Below are 19,759 nucleotides of genomic sequence, written 5' to 3' on the forward strand. Positions count from 1 at the left end.
ATGATTTCCATTCAGTATCACAGGGTTCATTCTAGCTTTCCTTTCTTGTAACTTCTTTCTTTGACAGTGAGAAACCTGGCTCTCTTTATCTATAGCATATCTATAGCATTATCAGTAGCATATAGCACATTATTTGCTTAACCTTAATTTATACATGAAGTTGTTTCAGAATTGCTATCCCATATCTCTGTTACTGATTGAATTTTAATTTGTAACTATAGGGAAAGCAGCATACCAGGAGATAGAGTCTAATAGTGAGTGCTTTTATTCATTTAATTAACTTCAGTGTAACTCCTGATCTTTTCCTTTATAATTATTTTTGACTTTGTCTTATTAATACATATATGCTAAAGAGTAAGACTGGCATTGTAACATATCATCCACTGACTTGAGTAAGTATGATCATAAGAAAATGTTATGGTGAAAAGATCTGAAAATGACAGATTATTGGAGAAACCTGGAAGTAGCATATATTTAGTGCTTCTTCTTGAAAACATTTTTTTCATAACTAGGCTTTTATTTTAATTTATTTTAATTTTTTATTATTTTATGTTAGTTTCAGGTATACAGCATAGTGGTTAGACATTTATATAATTTATGCAGCGATCCCTCCAGTTAGTCTATTATTCACCTGACACCATACACAGTTATTACAATATTATTGACATATTCCCTATGATGTAGTTTACATCCCCGGGCCTATTTCTAACTACCAGTTTGTATCAATCCCTTTGTGTTTTTCACCCAGCTCCCCAACGCCCCTCCCCTCTGTCAGCCATCAGTTTGTTGTGTGCATCTATATTTCTGTTTTGCTTATTTTGTTCTTTAGATTCCACATATAAGTGAGATCATACGGTATTTATCTTTCTCAGTCTAATTTATTTCACTTAGCATAATACCCTCTAGGTCCATCCATGTTGTCGCAGAAAGATTTCATTCTTTTTTATGACGGAGTAATATTGCGTTGTATTTATGTACCACTTCCTTATCTGATCGTTTATTGATGAGCCCTTGGCTTGCTTCCATATCTTGGCCATTGTAAAATAGTGCTGAAGTGATCATAGGGGTGCATATATCTTTTCAAATTAGTGTTTTGCGTTTCTTTATATAAATACCAGAAGTGTAATTGCTGGGTCATAAGGTAGTTCTATTATTAATTTTTTGAGAAACTGCCATACCATTTAAAAACATTTTTTTTCCCCTTAATACAGAAGTAGTGTGTGATGAGTAGAAAAAGTCATTACAGAAATATGTAATGGATCATGTGGAAACTCCTCATAACACCTTGTGACAACCACCACCCACCCACCTACACCAGATAATAGTCCAATACTTTTTAAATGTGAACATTTTATAGCCTTCTTTTGAGGTTTAATCTTATAAATCTGTCAGAGCAGCAGAGAAACAGTCCAATCCAGCTATATGTCTAGGAAACTGATGAAGATGTTAGGATCACTGTGGGATTTTGGTGGTAATAAGATAGCTTTATAGGCAGGCTACCAAGGAATGCCAGTGACTGCCTCCAAACTAGAGCCTTTCAGCAAGCTAGGTACTGGGGGTATTAAAATGAATGCAACTTGGCTGTTGCCATCAAGGCATTTTAAGGGGAGAAACATATATAAGCCAGCTGTAATTATAACGTGAATAATGTGTTTTAGGAGGACAGAGGTTGGGAGTTTTATAGTGGAGGTGGTGTTTAAACTATTCTTTAGTACCTGGCGTTTCCCGGTGCTATTGCCCTGCCCTGAATTTTTACAGTCCTGTACTAATTGAAGTAGTTTTGCAACCTCCAGTTTGTCATCTATCCAATTCCCTTTCATCAAAGTTAATTAGATTTTTAACATCTGGATCTGCTTATTTTCTTTCTTTCCTGGAGACCTTCCACCCTTATATTTTAGGTAAAGAATGGAGTCAAAACTCTAGTGTGACATCCAGAGCCTTGCAGGTAAGACCTCAGCCTGTCTTTGCCTGTCTCTTCTTCCACCTTACCCTTCACAAACCACTTTCTCCAGCTACCCTGAACTACTCCCCAAATAGGTGTTTTTTATGTTTTGCTGTATGCGTGTGTTCTGTTATTCTCTCTGTGTCAAATGCTGCTTCCTCATCTTGCTGTCTGAAACCCTCGTTTCAAGGTCAAGCTCAAATACCATGTCTTGCATGCAACCATTTCTCATCCTTACTGTCTTCCAAGTTTGAATTGCTTCTTCTTCTCACTTCTAATATTGACTGTTTTCTCTACAATACTATTAGATTCCTGTGGGTTGGCCTTTCCATATTTCTTCTGTATCTTTAACCACATACCCTTCATTACTTGTCGCCATTTTATACTGGAGAATTGTATGAATGTTTTGGCTTTGCCCTTTTGCTTCTTGGTCGTCTCTTTCAGACTCTTAGGTTTATATTATTTATCACCAAATGTTTTAATTCTGCTAGGTCTTCTGGGACCTAGGGAAGGTAGATGAAATTATGTGTTATATTAGGTTGGTGCAAAAGTAATTGCGTTTTTGCAATTTTTAACCTTTTAAACTGCAATTACTTTTGCACCAACCTAATAATTTTACATTGAACATTAAATGCTTATATGGAACCAACAAAATGTTTTGATTAAGGGCACATATTTTAGAATTAGACAGAACTGGGCTCTAGTCCCAACTCTGTTTTCTCTTGAGAAAGTTACTTACCTTCTCTAAGCCTTGGTTTCTTCATCTGTAAATTATGACAACAGGTTTTATGAGAATTAAATGCAGGTAAGCTATTTGGTGTAGTGCCTCTAACACAGAAGTGTGTAATTAATCTTAGTTTCTTCCTCTTACCTTTTCCTCCTCATTCTCTTCTTTTTCTTCCTCTCCAATCTCCTTCCCCCTTCCCCTCTTTTTCCTCCCTCTTCCCTTTTTCATTTTTCCTCCATGAAGTATCATTATTATTACTTATGAATTTTTTTTTTTTTTGCTGTTAGTCAACTTCTTTCCTGTTAGGGTAGTTTTTCTAGATTCAGAGATTCAGGGCATTTTATAGCCTTCTTTATCCTATAGTAAATAATTTTGCATGTATTAATGCTACAGGTCACCGTAAGTAAATTGCCTTATGATGGAGATTTTTCATCCTGAGTCTTTCAAAAGTACTCACTTTCCAGCTAAAAATCAATGGTACATTGACGAGAACCACTTTTTTTTAGGGGCATCAAAATCAGTGTATTATTCATAGCATTATTGTATTCTCTTATGTAGTAAAGTAACACTAACTTAAACCTTATTATTCTCAATTCTCATTTGCTCTGTTGAATAAATGGACATTTATATAAAATTAGGAGGAATACTTCCTTAATAAATCAGCTATGCAAAGTCTGTGTTTTAAAATATAGATAGCTTTTAGGTAAGAGAAAGGAGAGGAAAGAATAGACAAAATGAAAATGTTTCCTACAGTGTTTCCCCGAGAATAAGACCTAGCTGTATAGTCAGCTCTAATGTGTCTTTTGGAGCAAAAATTAACATAAGACTGGGTCTTATATATCATATATCATATATCATATATCATATCATATATATCATATCATATATCGGGTCTTATATTAATTTTTGCTCCAAAAGACGCATGATAACTGATTGTCCAGCTAGGTCTTATTTTCGGGGAAACACGGTAGTAACATGGTCCCTTTATTCCATGCTATTGTTTGTAAAATATTTGTATTGAGGAGAGCTGGTCCTTGGAACTGTTTTAACCTTTGACTCCTTACTTGTCAGGATGGACATTCATGCTGTTTTTCCCTTTAGTTGGCCAAGTGGACAAAGAACATAGAATTCTGTTACTTATGGACTTGGAGGCTCACTTTGATAAATCATGTGGATATACTTTTTTCACTCAGTTATTACTTATTCAGTATCCTTATCCAATAAGTGTACAACTTGGGTCATGGAAAAATAATTAAGAAATTGTTTTCTCTAATTTATAGTGAATTGAATGTGAGAGAAAACGTGTCTAAGTAACTAATATTTAAGACAAATTCTGAAAGTATAAGAGTTTCAGAAGAGTGATGAAGTTAATTTGCTATTAAGAAAGATGTTTGCTACTTTTAATATTTGTTTATATTTCTATAGAAGAGGAGAAAGTAAATAATAACATAACAGCATAGATGCTTACTTTAGGGTAAGATCCTCAGTCTTAGTTGATCTGTCACTTTGTCATTGCAGTTTTCGTAGGGGCTTTATATAGCTGCTGTATATAGTCACTTCTCTGTACCCAAGGCTTTCGTTTTCCAGGCATCTGATTCCTCTGAAGGCTTCTTTAGTTATAATAACACTTACTAAATTTTTTCTTAATTATAGACCCTATAGTAGGAACAAGCTTATCTCTAGGCCAGTGATCTCTAAATTGTTTTGATTACATGCCATAGCTGGTTAAAAAATATAGGATGTAATTCTAATAGTAGGTATACTACCTATGTTGTTTAACTATGGTATATCTAATAGGTATATTAACCTGTGATTATATAAATTTATTATGTTTTAATATATGATGGGCCTCATAAAACATATACAAAAATAGATATTAAAAAGGAAGAGATATTGGTGAAGTACACTATTTAAAAATGTCTTGCTCCCTCTGTCTGCCGATGTGCCTATGAAAAGGTATCAAAATCAGTGGCTTATTCAAAGCACTTATGAAAGGTCTGGTGTGATCCCTGGGTTGCTGTCTGCATGGGGCTGGTGTCCTCTTGGGCTATTTGTAGAAATAAACCTGAGGCAGGATCTGTCAAAAAAAAAAAAGTCTTGCTAAGTGTGATGGAATCATACTATCATTATCCATTATTTTGAGGCATAATATGAGTATATACTTACGGTGAGTATATACTTTACAATTCATTGTTAATGATTGTAAAATGTGAATCCACAGTACAAATAATTTCTACTTTTTAAAGTTACTGTCATATCTGATTAGATTTTTAACTCTAATGAAGAGTTTGAACTGGGAGTAAGAAGCAGCTCTGCCATATACTTGTTCATTGTGATTGTGTAATTAGATTTTCTTCAGTATGGATTCTCTGCGGGTGCCATTGTTAACACTCCATGTTACGGAACGCCTGTTCCATCAGGATGTCACATGTACTGATGCATTAGCATTTGATATGCCAACCTAAGGAAGGAGTGTTATCTATATTATTTTATATAGTAATTATTAGTACTGTTGAATTATAAATGAAGTGATAATATTTTCTTTTGCACCTCACTGGGTCATTTTCCTTAACCCACTTTGGAGACCTGTGCTTTAGGCATGCCCTCGGGAGCGTAGGTCTCTGAAGGTCTCATCTAAAGATATTTATTCTCTTTGTAGAGTAACTTCCTCTTCTATAACAGTGATTTTTTTTTTTTTAACCTCCTCAGCCTATCATTACTCCTGAAGGCAATTATAAAATAGAACAGTGTAGTGATAAAGATAGTTTTGGGGAGTATGAGAATATTATTGTTATTTATACTTGAAGCAGTCAGACATGGTAGATGTTACCTGTTTTTCTTTTCCTTATAAGATGAAAGTTTATAATATTATATTAATAGTGAAAAGCTGTTTATTTAATTGGTTATATTGAATATAGTTTAAAAAATGTGAAAACTAGAATTTATTATACAGATTTTTAAGTTTCTTTAACATGACAATAGAGGGCACTGTGGTATTTAATTTTTCTACGAATTTTAAAATTAGAAAGTTGTTGGCATTTTTATGTGTAATGTAGTGTCTTTATTCATCTGATCTATTAAAGGCTATGTAATCTTTGTTCTTTGCTTTTTCACTCTGTTGGGACTATAAAAATTTTGGTGAATGTTGGTAAATTTGAGGTGCACTATTTTTTCTGGGTTCGACATTTCCTTTATTTTAGTGGGTGAAAAATCCTGTAAAAATAGTAATGCTTGTAAACTCCACTAATCTTTAAAGTTTGCCTATGTGAGATTTTCTTGGTTAAAATTAGTACTATGAGAAAAGTAGCTTTCAATGAATTATGTAAGACATTTAATTAAACTTTTGAAAGATTTTTTTTGTAGGTCCTAGCATCTCTAGTCATATGTCAAATATAATTTCATTTGCCTACAGGCTGTCAGAGATAGCATGCCCAGAGTGACAGATTACCCTTGTATTATATCATTCACTTCGGAAGCCAGTCACTCTCCTTAGTCTGACAGGAAGCCTACATATTTATTCCTGTAATCCTTAATGAGAAAAGAAGAAAAAACTTATTTCATAAAATTCCCTCAGGGAAATTATTTGAAAATTCAATTTATATTTTAAGAATATAATTAACATTAATTGGGTTGTATAGATTTTAAAGAAGATAAACTCCACTGATGGAAACCAGTATTTATAATACATTTGCAGTGCATTGTAAATGGGGAAGAAGGAAAAAAATCTTAGCTCTTACTTTGGTCATTCCATTATACATTAGCTAAAAAATAATAGTCATAAATGATTACATTTTTATAAAATTTGTCTGCGATTCAGTAGTTATTCCCCAGAAGTTTCTTGGTGCCTTATTACTAGTTTTATGAAGGAGGAAATTGAAAACCTGTGATGTGCTCAAGATCAAATAGCAAGACAATGACATTGTCAGCGACATATCTTATAGTTATTTTCCAAATCTATACTCAATTGACCAGTGGAAATTTCTTCAGATACTAATTTTTCTTCTTCAGATCTGTATACATTTTAGAAGTGGTTTACTTTTTATTTTAAAATAAATGTTTATTATTTATATTTTTCCCTGTCAACTGTAATAGTTCATAGGAAGCAAGGAACTTTTAAAATTATATATATATATATATATATATATATATATATATATATATATATATATAAATTTATTGGGGTGACAATTGTTAGTAAAATTACATAGATTTCAGGTGTACAATTCTGTATTACATCATCTATAAATCCCATTGTGTGTTCACTACCCAGAGTCAGTTCTTCTTCCATCACCATATATTTGATCCCCCTTACCCTCATTTCCCCCCCCCACCCCCTACCCTCTGGTAACCACTAAACTATTTTCTGTGTCCATAAGATTTTGTTTCTCATTTGTTTGTCTTGATCTTTTACTGTTTTTGGTTTATATACCTCATATCAGTGAAATCATATGGTTCTCTGCTTTTTCTGACTTATTTCGCTTAGCATTATACTCTCAAGATCCATCCATGTTGTCACAAATGTTCTTATATCATCTTTTCTTACCGCCGAATAGTATTCCATTGTGTATATATACCACAACTTCTTTATCCATTCATCTATAGAAGGACATTTTGGTTGCTTCCATGTCTTGGCCACTGTAAACAAAGCTGCAATAAACATTGGAGCACACGTGTCTTTATCTATAAATGTTTTCAGATTTTTTGGGTAGATACCCAGGAGAGGGATTGCTGGGTCATATGGCAATTCTATTTGTAATTTTTTGAGGAACCTCCACACTGCCTTCCATAACGGCTGCACCAGTCTGCATTCCCACCAACCGTGTATGAGGGTTCCTTTTTCTCCACAGCCTCTCCAACACTTGTTACTATTTGTCTTGTTGATGATAGCCATTCTGACTGGGGTGAGGTGATATCTCATTGTGGTTTTGATTTGCATTTCTCTGATGATTAATGATGTTGAACATTTTTTCATATGTCTATTTGCCATTTGTATGTCCTCTTTGGAGAAATGTCTCTCCAGGTCCTCTGCCCATTTTTCAATTGGGTTTTTTGTTTTTTTGTTGTTGTTGAGTTGCATGAGTTCCTTGTATATTTTGGATATTAGCCCCTTATCGGAGGTGCTGTTTGCAAAAATCTTCTCCCATTCAGTTGGTGGCCTCTTTATTTTGTCGATGGTTTCTTTTGCTGTGCAGAAGCTTTTAAGTTTCATATAGTCCCATTCGTTTATTTTAGCTTTTACTTCCTTTGCCTTTGGAGTCAAATTCATAAAATGCTCTTTGAACCCAAGGTCCATAAGTTTAGTACCTATGTTTTCTTCTATGCAGTTTATTGTGTCAGGTCTTATGCTTAAGTCTTTGATCCATTTTGAGTTAATTTTGGTACATGGTGACAGATAGCAGTCCAGTTTCATTCTTTTGCACGTGGCTATTTTTTAAATTAAAGTTTATTGGGGGGGGGGGAAATCACAAAACTATGCAGTAATATAAACAACCTCATATCAATGTGTAATAATGAATACCAAGAAAAGTTGTTTATTGTAGGTCAATGCTAACATTATTTATTTCTTGTTTCAAAAATCTATTCTCATTTGTTTGTGATAAAAAGACCCCAAAACAAAGTATTGCCGTGTCTGGGACTAGTCTCTAGTTATTTTAAGCATTAACTATTATAAACTTTCACCTATATTTATCGCATGGCTTTTATTTCCTTGCCCTCCCTTTTCTGGCATGCCAGCTAAATTCTTCTGTGCTTCAGATTTAGTTTACATCATGCACACCATAGGTGTCTCTGGTCCACAGACTGTTCCTTATCTAAATTTTGGTATTAGTGTCAACATTTGGTACTAATGGCCTTCTATTTTTCAATGTTCCCAGCTATACTGTCAGCTTACAAGACCATCTTATTAGCTCTTGTATCCCCAGCAATAACTTGCAGATTTGTAAAACATGACGGTAAAGGTATCTAGTGCTGTGTATGGAAAGCCAAAGAATGAAATGCACAGTAGGTCCTCCCTTAAGACACAGAGGGATGATGTCATTTCATTCCTCTGGTAGGACTTTTGCACTCTCAGAATTTACCTGCAGTGGCACTTGGTGGCTTACCTTGTGTCTGGTTTTAGATTTTCTACTGTGGAGAAGGTTTGATTTGTAATTTGAATGGACTTGTTCTTCCCACTGAATGACCCATTTTCTCTGGATATAACTTCATATTCTGAAAAGCGAAAAAGCCAACATATGTTCCCGCTGATTTAATTGTTCTTGAAGCTAGTAACATAATAAAAGTCACTGTCATAAAAACGAGCAAAAAAAAAAAAAGTTGATTGGGGGTGACAGTGGTTAGTAAAGTTACGTAGATTTCAGGTGTACAATTCTGTATTACATCATCTATATATCGCATTGTGTGTTCACCACCCAGAGGCAGTTTTTCCATCTCCATATATTTGATCCCGTTTGCCCTCATGTACCACCCTTCTACACCCTTACTCTCTGAAGGAACTTTAAAATAATTTTTTCTAGAATAGTGAGAACAGATAAGCTCCATGAGGGCAGGAATCTTTGTTTTGTTGTCCTTAGTGCCTAATGTCCAGCACGTAGTTAGGTGTACAGTAAATATTTGAATAAAAATTTGCTGAATATATTGTACAGCATAGGGAATATAGTCAGTGGTATTGTAACAGCTATATACGATGTCAGGAGGGTAGTAGACTTGGGGGGGTTATCACTTTGTGAGGGGTGTAAATGTCTAATCATTATGTTGTTTTGTACACCTGAAACTAACATAATAAAAAAATTGCTGAATTTATAAATTATTTAATGTATTATCGATTTTAAATATTAAAGAGTTAAGTATGTAGGGAGTGTTTTTGTTCTTTGGAAAAATATTTTAGTATGAGGAAAGCATTTACTGTGCACTTATCCACTAATTTGGTAAGAGGTGTTTAACATTTGGACAGCTAGTCACCAGTGCTGTACATGCAGACCATTATGGAGAAGGAAATAGGAGAAAATAACTGTTAAAGTAACAAGTGCAAATTCTTATTGTAAAGTAACTTGCTAAATATAAAGTTGATCTATTGGAATGCAAAATGATTTAAAGAATTCTAGTTTTATTAGTTGGAGGTAATTGTAATTAGACTTAGGTTAATAAAGAGGACATGCTTTAAAATAAGTAATGATGTTTTATGATAATGTCAAAGCATAAGCCAAAACAGTTAATTTTAGCTTGAATCATAGTTACAATGTTTACTCATAAAGTGCTTAGCTGCTTTTTAAATTAGTAAATATTTTCTTCAGTAAATATTTTTGCCTCTTAAGTGCTATTGCTTACAGAATGGTTACAAATTATAACAAAGAAAGATTTGAGATTCTGAATTTCATTTATAATAGAAACTAATCGCTTAAATATTAGAGAGGAAATGAAGAAGAGATCAGTATTTGATATGTAAGAAAATAAAGGGATAGATAGGAAATTATGTAGGAGGAGAAAGGCATCTAGGCATTCCTTCATGTATTCAACAGTATTTATTGATAGCTTACTGTGCTGGAGGCTGGGATATAAAAGTCAAAAAAATAGGCCAAGTTCTTGCCCTCATGTAACTTACATTGCATGCCACAAACTATGCCAATACCAAATCTTAGTAGATTTTGTTAAATAATGTTTCTTTTTTCGAATGCATCCTTAGGACAATTTCCAGAGACTTTAAATGGTTGTTTTTAAAAATAGTTTTTGTCAGTTTTGCTTGTTTCACTGGAGAGGGGGTCTATGAAGCAACTTTCCCTATCATCCTAGAAGTGGAATTTTCCAAACTACTTAATTCTGAATATTCCTAAAGCTCAAAGACGTCTTTTCAGTAAGGAAATTACCATCCCAGATAACTGGGAGTTTAAAATAATTTTTTTTTTTTTTAATGAACAGAGGTTTTGGTCAGACATGAAACCCAGAGCTACCAATATCCAGAGCAGTTCTTTGCACTATCCTAACTATCATACTAAGAACTTTTATTACCACTGTAAATATTATGAGCTAAAGATGTTATTTTCAGTGTTTATTTGCGTAGTTTTTTGCTACCCACAGAAGTCTGTAGCTTCTACCCAGCTTGTTTACTTGACTGGATTTTGGAGTTCTTTGGCTCTGGTGATACGTGGATGTTTCCTGCATAGGGCATTTGATTTTTTTTTTTTTTTGCATTCTTTTATATTCTTACAATTATATAGTTTATAGATTTTAAAGTTGATATTCAACTAAATTATGAATTTTTTAAATGGCTTCATCTGATCTTAACTTACATTTTATAAAAGAATTTTACTGACATCTAATTGTGCATTTCAGTCATATGCAGAATTTCCTATAAAAAAAAAGTCAGAAACTTAAGATTTTAGAATTTGAATGTACATTATCCTACTATTCTTCTACTGACTGAGGAATCCTTTCCAACTTCAGCCCTTGATCTGTTTGTCAGTACATCTAGTTCCATCAATCACTGTCTGCTCCTCTTTGTGTTTGCTCCTCTTGTGACCACTGAATGACTCTCTCCATCTCTACAAATCTGCTCACTTTCCTGAGAGGGGAATCCAGTGTAGGGCAGAATAATGTCACTGAATCATTTCAGATGTCACTGGAAAGCGAGGATATTGGTTTTCCTTGGGTTAACCATCCACTTTAGGTTCAGTGCTGGAGAGGGCAGTGGGGTCATGTTGTCAACACATTTCTACCTTTCTACCACTGCCTAAGTTATCTAGATAATTTATTCAGCAGGATTATAGGTTAGACAGTTTCTTGCAGAATGAGGTGGTAGATCTAATCGAACCAATTTACTCACTCTGTGGTTTATTAATATAAGCATTTGTTACCTTGGGCTATAACTCTGCTTAATTAAAATTGAAGAATGTTTTGATAGCTGTCACTTTTGCAGTAGGAAGTATGCTGTTGGGAATTCCCTTTAATATGACATTCACTTGCATACTATTGTAATGGCATACAACCTCTTCCTGGAGTAGTGATCTTTGTGAAAATTTACTCCCATGATATACTCTATCTGGCTGCTTGATGAATTTCATATATATCAAATATAGGATTTAATGGTAAAGCGTCCACGTACATCCCTACAGTTCCTTTGGAAGGACACACAAGAATCAGGTCATTGTTTGCCCCTAGGGCGGAGAATGCCTGAGGGTGGAGGACTGAGCTGGGAAGTATACCTTTCTATTCCATCTGAAGTTTGTAATGAACATAAGTGTTACTGAAACAACAGTAAAGCACTTCAAAGAAAGTAAAACAGAAAAAACAAAGTAAACAGTAACAGAAGGGAAACTTAATAGAGAAGGCAGACACTCTGTGGATATAATTCCAGCCAAATATAATTTGATGGCTCCTGTTTGGGTTTCTTCTCACAATTGGTAAGTTCTCCATGTTCATTGATGGCTAAGTTTGATTAGAACTCTCTTCTAGATGGTAATTATATTCTAATATTTTATCATTATATTGTTCCCTCCGACTTCTGACAATTTAGAAAAATTGCCAGGTTTCTCTTTTACATAAGATCTGCTCTTGATTTGGAATTCAAGTTCATAGAAGTGTTGCCTCATGAATAAAAAGACCATGGTGGTAACTTATGATGATTCTATTAACGATAACTAAGACAACATTTTTTAAAAATTAAATTTATTGAGGTGACATTGGTTAATAAAATTATATAGGTTTTAGGTGTACATTTTTATAATGCACCATTTATACATCACGTTGTGTGTTCACCACCCAGAGTCAGTTCTCTTTCCATCACCATATATTTGACCCCCTTTGCCCTTTTCTGCACCCCCCTTCCCCTTTACCCTCTCGTAACCACTGAACTGTTGTCTGTGTCTATGAGTTTTTGTTTCTTTGTTTGTAAAGACAAGATTTTTTGAGGTACTTTGATATATATTGATGGTAAAAAATTTACTTGAATCTTTCTCCAAATTCTCATATGTGAAGTCTGAGTCATTAAATTCTTTCCTGGTGTTTCATTTTAAAAGAATGCAGCTTTAGCAAATCTCTTTATATAATGAAGTTGGATTATGTCCAAGTTTGAGATTATTGTCACATTGTATTTTAGACATTTACAGGCATTCTTTTTGTTTCTGCCCTTTAGCCGGCCTCAGAAAGTGTGTTTGTGTCCATTTCTACCACTGCATCCTCTGCACATCTCTACCCACTTGTATGTAATTCAGCATCCAGCGGAGGTGAGTAAGATTTTGTAGAGTACACAATTTCAAAGAGAATATTAGTGTAGAAGAGAAAACACCGATGAACATACTCATCCCTCCCAGATCATTTGCATTTCTGAAAATAAATTGATGAGAAATATATTCTATAGGGAAAAAAAATGTTTCTTTTATATATTATATGATAGTATAGTGTCATATGCTTTGGAGCTAGGTAAAAACTATATTATTTCATAAAACAGTGTTATTTCATAAAAACGGTACTGTTGACTAGTATAGAAATTTAGAACTCCAACAATTTTGAGTGAAGGAAAAATATAAGATTTTTGTGAGTAGAGAGCCAAGAAAATCATTGCTTTTAAAATTTTGTCATAGCTTACATTCATTGATATCTTTTCTTGTTAAAATGAAAGTAACTCTCAGCAGTTTAGTGTTACAAAATGAATGCAAAATAAACATTTTGTCTTTTAAATGAATGAAACAGATACGTATATTTTATAGTGTATGTGTTGTATATAAAGAGGTTTTTTATTAATAAATTCTTACTAAATTGATTGGGGTGACATTGGTTACTAAACTTATATATGTTTCAAGTGTACATTTCTATAATACATCATCTATATATCACATTGTGTGCTCACCACCCAGAATCAGTTCTCCTTCCATCACCATATACTTGATCCCCTTTACCCTCTTCTACCAGCCCTCTCTCCCCCTTACCCTCTGGTAATCACTGAACTGTTGTCTGTCTCTATGAGTTTTTGTTTGTTTGTCTTGTTCCTTTGTTGCTTTGAGTTTTATATTCCACATATCAGTGAAGTCATATGGTACTTGACTTTTTTTTTGTCTGACTTATTTCACTTAGTTTGATGATCTTAGGATCCATCCATGTTGTTGCAAATGGCAGTATTTCTTCTTTTATTATGGCAGAATAGTATTCCATTGTGTATATATACCACATCTTCTTTATCCAATCATTATGGAAGGACACTTTAGTTGTTTCCATGTCTTGGCCACCGTAAATAAAGCTGCAGTGAACATTGGAATACATATATCTTTATGGATGAATGTTTTCAAATTTTTGGGGTATAAACCCAGGCGAGGAATTGCTGGGTCATATGGTAATTCTATTCTTAAGTTTTTGAGGAACCTCTGTGCTGCCTTCCATAGCGGCTGCACCATTCCCACCAACAGTGTATGAGGGTTCCTTTTTTTCCGCAGCCTCTCCAACACTTGTTATTATTTGTCTTGTTGATGATAGCCATTCTAACGGGTGTGAGGTGATACCTCCTTGTGGTTTTGATTTGCATTTTCTTAGAAGCTAGTGAATTGAGCATTTTTTCATAAGCCTGTTGGCCATTTGTATGTCTTCTTGGGAGAAGTTTTTGTTCATGTCCTCTACCCATTTTTAAATTGGATTATTTGTATTTTTGTTGTTGAATTGTATGAGTTCTTTATAAATTTTGGATATTAGCCCCTTATCAGAGGTGTTGTTTGCAAATATCTTTTCCCATTTGGTTGGTTGCCTGTTTTGTTGATGGTTTCTTTTGCTGTGCAGAAGCTTTTTAGTTTGATATAGTCCCATTCATTTATTTTTGCTTTCACTTGCTTTGCAAGGGCAACCTTTTCTTTAGTGTTAACAACAACATGCTGTGGTCAGAATTGTGACAGTTTGGTCACTAGCATTATTTTATTGCATTTAAACTTACATCATTGTGCAGCTCAAATTTACATAAAATGGTAGTTTACTGGCCATAACAGTGTTGGCTAAAACTTAACTTTAGATGATGAATGCTGTTTTCATTTTGTAGTATCATAGTATGGTGCCCTTTTATTATTGTGTGGTTCCAGACTTAAGATGGCTTTTAAAATGTAGGTATTTGCATTGATTTGTGGAAATTTTAGTGTTTTCAAGTCCGTCCTTCCTTTCTTCCTTCCTTCCTTCCTTCCTTCCTTCCTTCCTTCCTTCCTTCCTTCTTCCCTTCCCTCCCTCCCTCCCTTCTTCCTTCTTCCTTCCATCTATCCATCCATTCATCGATGGTTAATTCACAATTTAGGTGAGCAGTCCATAATTATGTGTGCTACAGTTGTATATTATGTATATATGAGTACAAGTATATCTATATTGTTTTTCCATATCACTCAAGGAATTTTCCAATCTTAATCTAACTCAATAATACTGGGCTGCCTTGTGCTTAGTTTCGGCATACTATTTTCAATAAAAGAATATGCCAATTTGATGACTCTCCCTAAAAAGTGATTGAAAACCATTTGGATAGGCTGTAGGAGGTGCCTTTGGGAATAGAAGACTTGATGGAGTACATTTCAAAGAGTAGGCATATGTATCTTGAAGATTACTTAAGGGTAAAAACAAAACAGTTATCTCAAAAATAACAAAAAGCTTTACAAGAAAGATTGTGTTAAACTGCTTGGCCTCTTGTGAACAACGTACATGTAGCCGTAATGAGGTAAACTCTGTCTATTGATTTAATTAAAAATATTAGAAGATGGGGAGGGTAAGGAGTGATATAGGAAAGCGGAATCCTCATTTATTACATAGTTACGAGTAAGGGCTCAGGAGCCAGACTGCTTGAGTTGAAATCCTTCGCAGCTCTGTAAAGTCCATAACTCTGAGCAAGTTAATTAACTTCTTTGTGCTTCAGTTTCATCATTAGTAAAACGGACACAGTAAAAGATATTTGTTATAAACAAATAATGTAATTATACATTTGTTTTTAATATAGTAAAATCATATGTAACATTACTGTTTTGTGTATTAATTTGCTAAGTGATTGATATTCCTAAAGGAAAGTAAGTAATATTGCTATTCTTTAGGGACATCGTCATTTTTTGCAGAAGCAAAAATAGTTAAATTATCACTGTGAGGATATACTTGTATATAAGTAGGATTATATAGCTATTATAAAGATAACATTGTACTGTATGTCGATAAACTGATTAGAGAGTGGTTCTGTTACTTAATTTGATCAAGCATGACTTTCCCAGTTGGACCAGTAGAGAAGAGCCAGAGTGTCTGAGCAATATAGACCAAAATAACCAAGAAAGGTGTGAGGCCAAGGCACAGTAGCTAATCACCTGGCTGTAGTGGGATTACGGATAGAATTCTTGTGACAGCAAGAAAAGTGATTTTAGTGTTGGAAGCTAGGACGTTGAAAAAAAATCACTTGTGAGAGTTAATGGAACTTACAGAAATGGTTACCAGGTTTCTCCACTCTAAAGTTTTTATTTTTTCCACTCTATTCTTTTTAAAAATTTTTTAAATTATTTTTTAAATTGGGGAATATTGGGGAACAGTGTGTTTTTCCAGGACCCATCAGCTCCATGTCAAGTCACTGTTTTTCAATCTAGTTGTGGAGGGCACAGCCCACTGACCAATGTGGGAACCAAACTGGTAACCTTGGTGTTACGAGCACTGCACTCAAACCACTGAGCCAACTGGCCGCCCAGTACTCTTTATTCTTTGGAAGTAAGGCCATAAATCCAGCCCACACTCAAGTAGGAGGGAGAGATTAATAAATTCCACCTCCTGGAGTGGGGAGTATGTACGTTTATTACTTGGAATTCTTCTATAAGGGAGATTTGTCTCTTCTCTCCCATTTATTTATTTTTTCAATCATCTCTTATATCAATCTGAACTCTATATTTATTTTATACTTTGGTTGTAATCCAAATACTATGTTACCTATTTTGTTGCTCAAATTGTTCCAGTTTGGCTGTTGGGAGCTCTTTCAGATTGGTTTTGTGTGCCTTTGATATACCCTGTTGTTTTCTTTTTGTTTTTTGTTTTTTTTTGAACACGTTCTTGCTTTCCGGATATAAAGATCTAGGCAATTATCTTCAAGTTGAAATGCTACAATATGTAATTACTGTTGAAATAAAAAGTTTGTCAGAATAAATGATTTAATTTAAACACAAGTTTTACATTTTTTATTATCTTGTAATTTAATGTTATCTGGTTTGATCAGTAAATCTTAAACATACCTAAATAGAATAAAAATGTACAGGTGTATAATATTTAATATTGTAAATCAGAGAAACTATAGATCTTTCTATTAAACTGTGTTCTGTAGTAGAAGTTTTGTAAAACTTCTATATAATGTTCTGAAACAAATGTTCATGATAAAATTTTTAAAAGTGTGTATAGTTAAAAATCTATGTTTTAATATTTTTTTAATTAAAGGAAAGCAAAGTGTTGCGGACAGTTCCTCTACTAGCAGCATGCCTACCCCAGGACAAGTGTAAAGTCAAGATTGGTCGTCGCTTCAGTGAAGAAAGGTAAATTAACTTTTAGGGCAATTTAAAATTGTTAACTACATAGATCTTTAAAAATGGTTTTCTTCAGCTTATCCATTCGACCTACAACATGGTACATTGGAAGTGGTGAACAAATTTAAGTTCTGCCTTCTCCTCAAAATAGTACAAGATAAAGCAAAACAAATAAAAACATTCCCCCAAAACAGACCAAAGTGGAATAAACAGAGCAGTGATTGCATTATCTGAATTCTATACTAATATTATTATATTGGGCCTAGAAAGTATATATATTTAATGTTTATTTCATTTTTGTTCAAGATGGTGGGATACTTGTATTAGGTTTTGTTCAGTTTTTCTTCTTTTTTAATAATTATATATGATATACATTTATATAAATAAACACATACCTATCCATTTTTAGCCCATTAAGGCTTTCCTAAGGTATAGTGACGAGAACTATACTTAGTATTCTAGTTATAAGTACATCATATATTTTTTTAAAGGATAAAACATCTTCTGTTATATTTAAAATATTCCTTGTGATTTGGCCCGGTATTTTTAGATGCAGCAGCCCATTAGTTGATATCTCCATTGATGGTTCTCTGATGTTCTTGGATCGTATTTCACTCTGTGATAGAACACGTTATCAGAACTATATCTTATATACTGTATATATATTTCAATTTTTCTACAAATCATTTCTTACCTTTGAAGCATACTTATTGCTTTTCTGCCCATTCACAAAGCCTTCACAAATTACTTTGATCCTGTGTACACAATTCAATATATTTTTAGATGCAAAATTTATTTTCCCTTGAAAATACGGAAATTTCTTTTTCAGTTCACTTATGAAAATTCTAAGACCAGTACTAACACCAAGTTCAGGGAATCAAACTTTTTCCTTCCTTTATTATTTTAGCTTTCTTTACTATTTTCTTTATGGTATGAAAATGAAATCATATTAGAACTTTATAAAATCATCTTCTCTCTTCTCTGAAACTGTTTGTTAGACACTTTTCTCATGTAGAATTTTCTGTTGCAGATTTTGCATTGGGTTACCCTCAAAGGAGAGGTTTGCTCTGGGCTTGGTGCTGCTGTTGGGAGTTTTGCAATTTTGTTGGGCATGGAAGTGAGATCCAGAGCTCTCTACATGGGGAGAAGCCACATCATTAACTCTGTGACCCTGCTTTCACACAGAAACTCTTTATAATGATAGTTTCTCTCTCATCCTTTGGTGGATGTGCATATATTGTTACACCTAATCTGTCAACTTGGATCTAGGTTATTTTAGTGCAAAAGTGGTATGCATTTATGGTGGTAGAAATGGAAACTATCTGGGTCATCCCAGACGTTTGGCTATTGAACCCTTCAACGAAAGAGCTTGAGGATGAGAAGCTTGACCTTTTCCAAATAGCCAAGCTTGAGTCCATTATATTAAGTAGTTTAGTTTTTTCCATGGTGCCTAATATAGTGCTTACTCAGTAAATTATTATTCCTGATGGACTTTAAACTAAAGCTGATTAACATTATTGAATTAATATTAATCTGGTAATTGAATGATTAATTTATGCTTTTGTTAGAGTATGTGATATAACGATGGGGGAATGATTCTGAGACATTTACTTTAGGTATCCTTTGTAAATGGAATTTAAAAATACTTATTTTCAAAAATTTTTTGCCTCTAGTATACAAGAAAACAATTGGGTTTTGCATATCAATCTCTATGCAGTGACTTTCTAAATTCATCTTAGTTGTATAAATTGTTCTGTAGATTCCCTAGGACTTTCTGTGTAAGTAGTATTATTAAATGCAAATAAGGTCATTTATACTTCTTCCTTTGTGATTTTGTATGTCTTCTATTCCTTTTTCTTGCCTTATTGCAATAATTGGGACTTTCAGAACAATGTGTATTAGGATTGGTGAAAGCCAACATCTTTACCTGGATCCACATCTCAAGGAACATTGTTAAATAAGATATTGGCTGTACATTGTTGTAGATGCCATTTATCGGTTTGAAGAAAATGCTATTTATTGTCTTTAATTAACTCTTTAACTTGTCTCCTTTCCCCTCAAGGTTGTTTTTTATTCAGCTGACAGAAGCTATCTCATTTATTATTACATCTCCAGCACCACAATGCTTTGATATGTATTTTTGAATGAAGTTCAATAAGAATAGTAAACTTTTTGTTCCCAATAAGCTAATAAAGATTTTCTTTTTAAAACTTTTAGAGATCCTGAACTTTCAGCTGTTTGTCGGAGGTCTGGTACATTAATATTATATCCAGGGGATGAAGCTGCTAATTTGGAAGAATTTATATTAGATTCTCCTGTTTATCCTTCTACAATCATCATCATTGATGGTACATGGAGCCAGGCTAAGGACATTTTCTATAAGAATTCCTTGTTCCGACTGCCCAAACAGGTAAACTCGTATTTTAACATAGACTAAATACAAATGTAGGATTTGTTGTATGTGTTATCTGTGAGGGGATAGACATACATTTTTATGTATGGCTTTGATGGTATTTACATATGTGAATGTATATATAGATATGCATATGCTTGTGTGTGTGTGTTTGAGATAAATATATAGAAAATTTAAAATTTGTCCTTCTT

At 33.7% G+C, this 19,759-nt stretch overlaps 1 protein-coding gene across 2 annotated transcripts in view; it reads left to right on the forward strand.

The window, feature by feature from the left end:
* The window catches only part of DTWD2 (DTW domain containing 2), a 123,286-nt gene that overhangs the window by 24,507 nt on the left and 79,020 nt on the right, over positions 1-19,759 (forward strand). For both annotated transcript variants that reach the window (XM_074328577.1, XM_019746522.2), the window contains exons 2-4: positions 12,796-12,886; positions 17,070-17,164; positions 19,373-19,565. In XM_074328577.1, the coding sequence (XP_074184678.1) occupies positions 12,796-12,886; positions 17,070-17,164; positions 19,373-19,565 (379 nt within the window). The remainder of the gene's footprint in view (positions 1-12,795; positions 12,887-17,069; positions 17,165-19,372; positions 19,566-19,759) is intronic.

The sequence above is a fragment of the Rhinolophus sinicus genome, linkage group LG03 (genome assembly GCF_036562045.2).
Source record: "Rhinolophus sinicus isolate RSC01 linkage group LG03, ASM3656204v1, whole genome shotgun sequence".
In the NCBI taxonomy this organism is placed as follows: domain Eukaryota; kingdom Metazoa; phylum Chordata; class Mammalia; order Chiroptera; family Rhinolophidae; genus Rhinolophus; species Rhinolophus sinicus.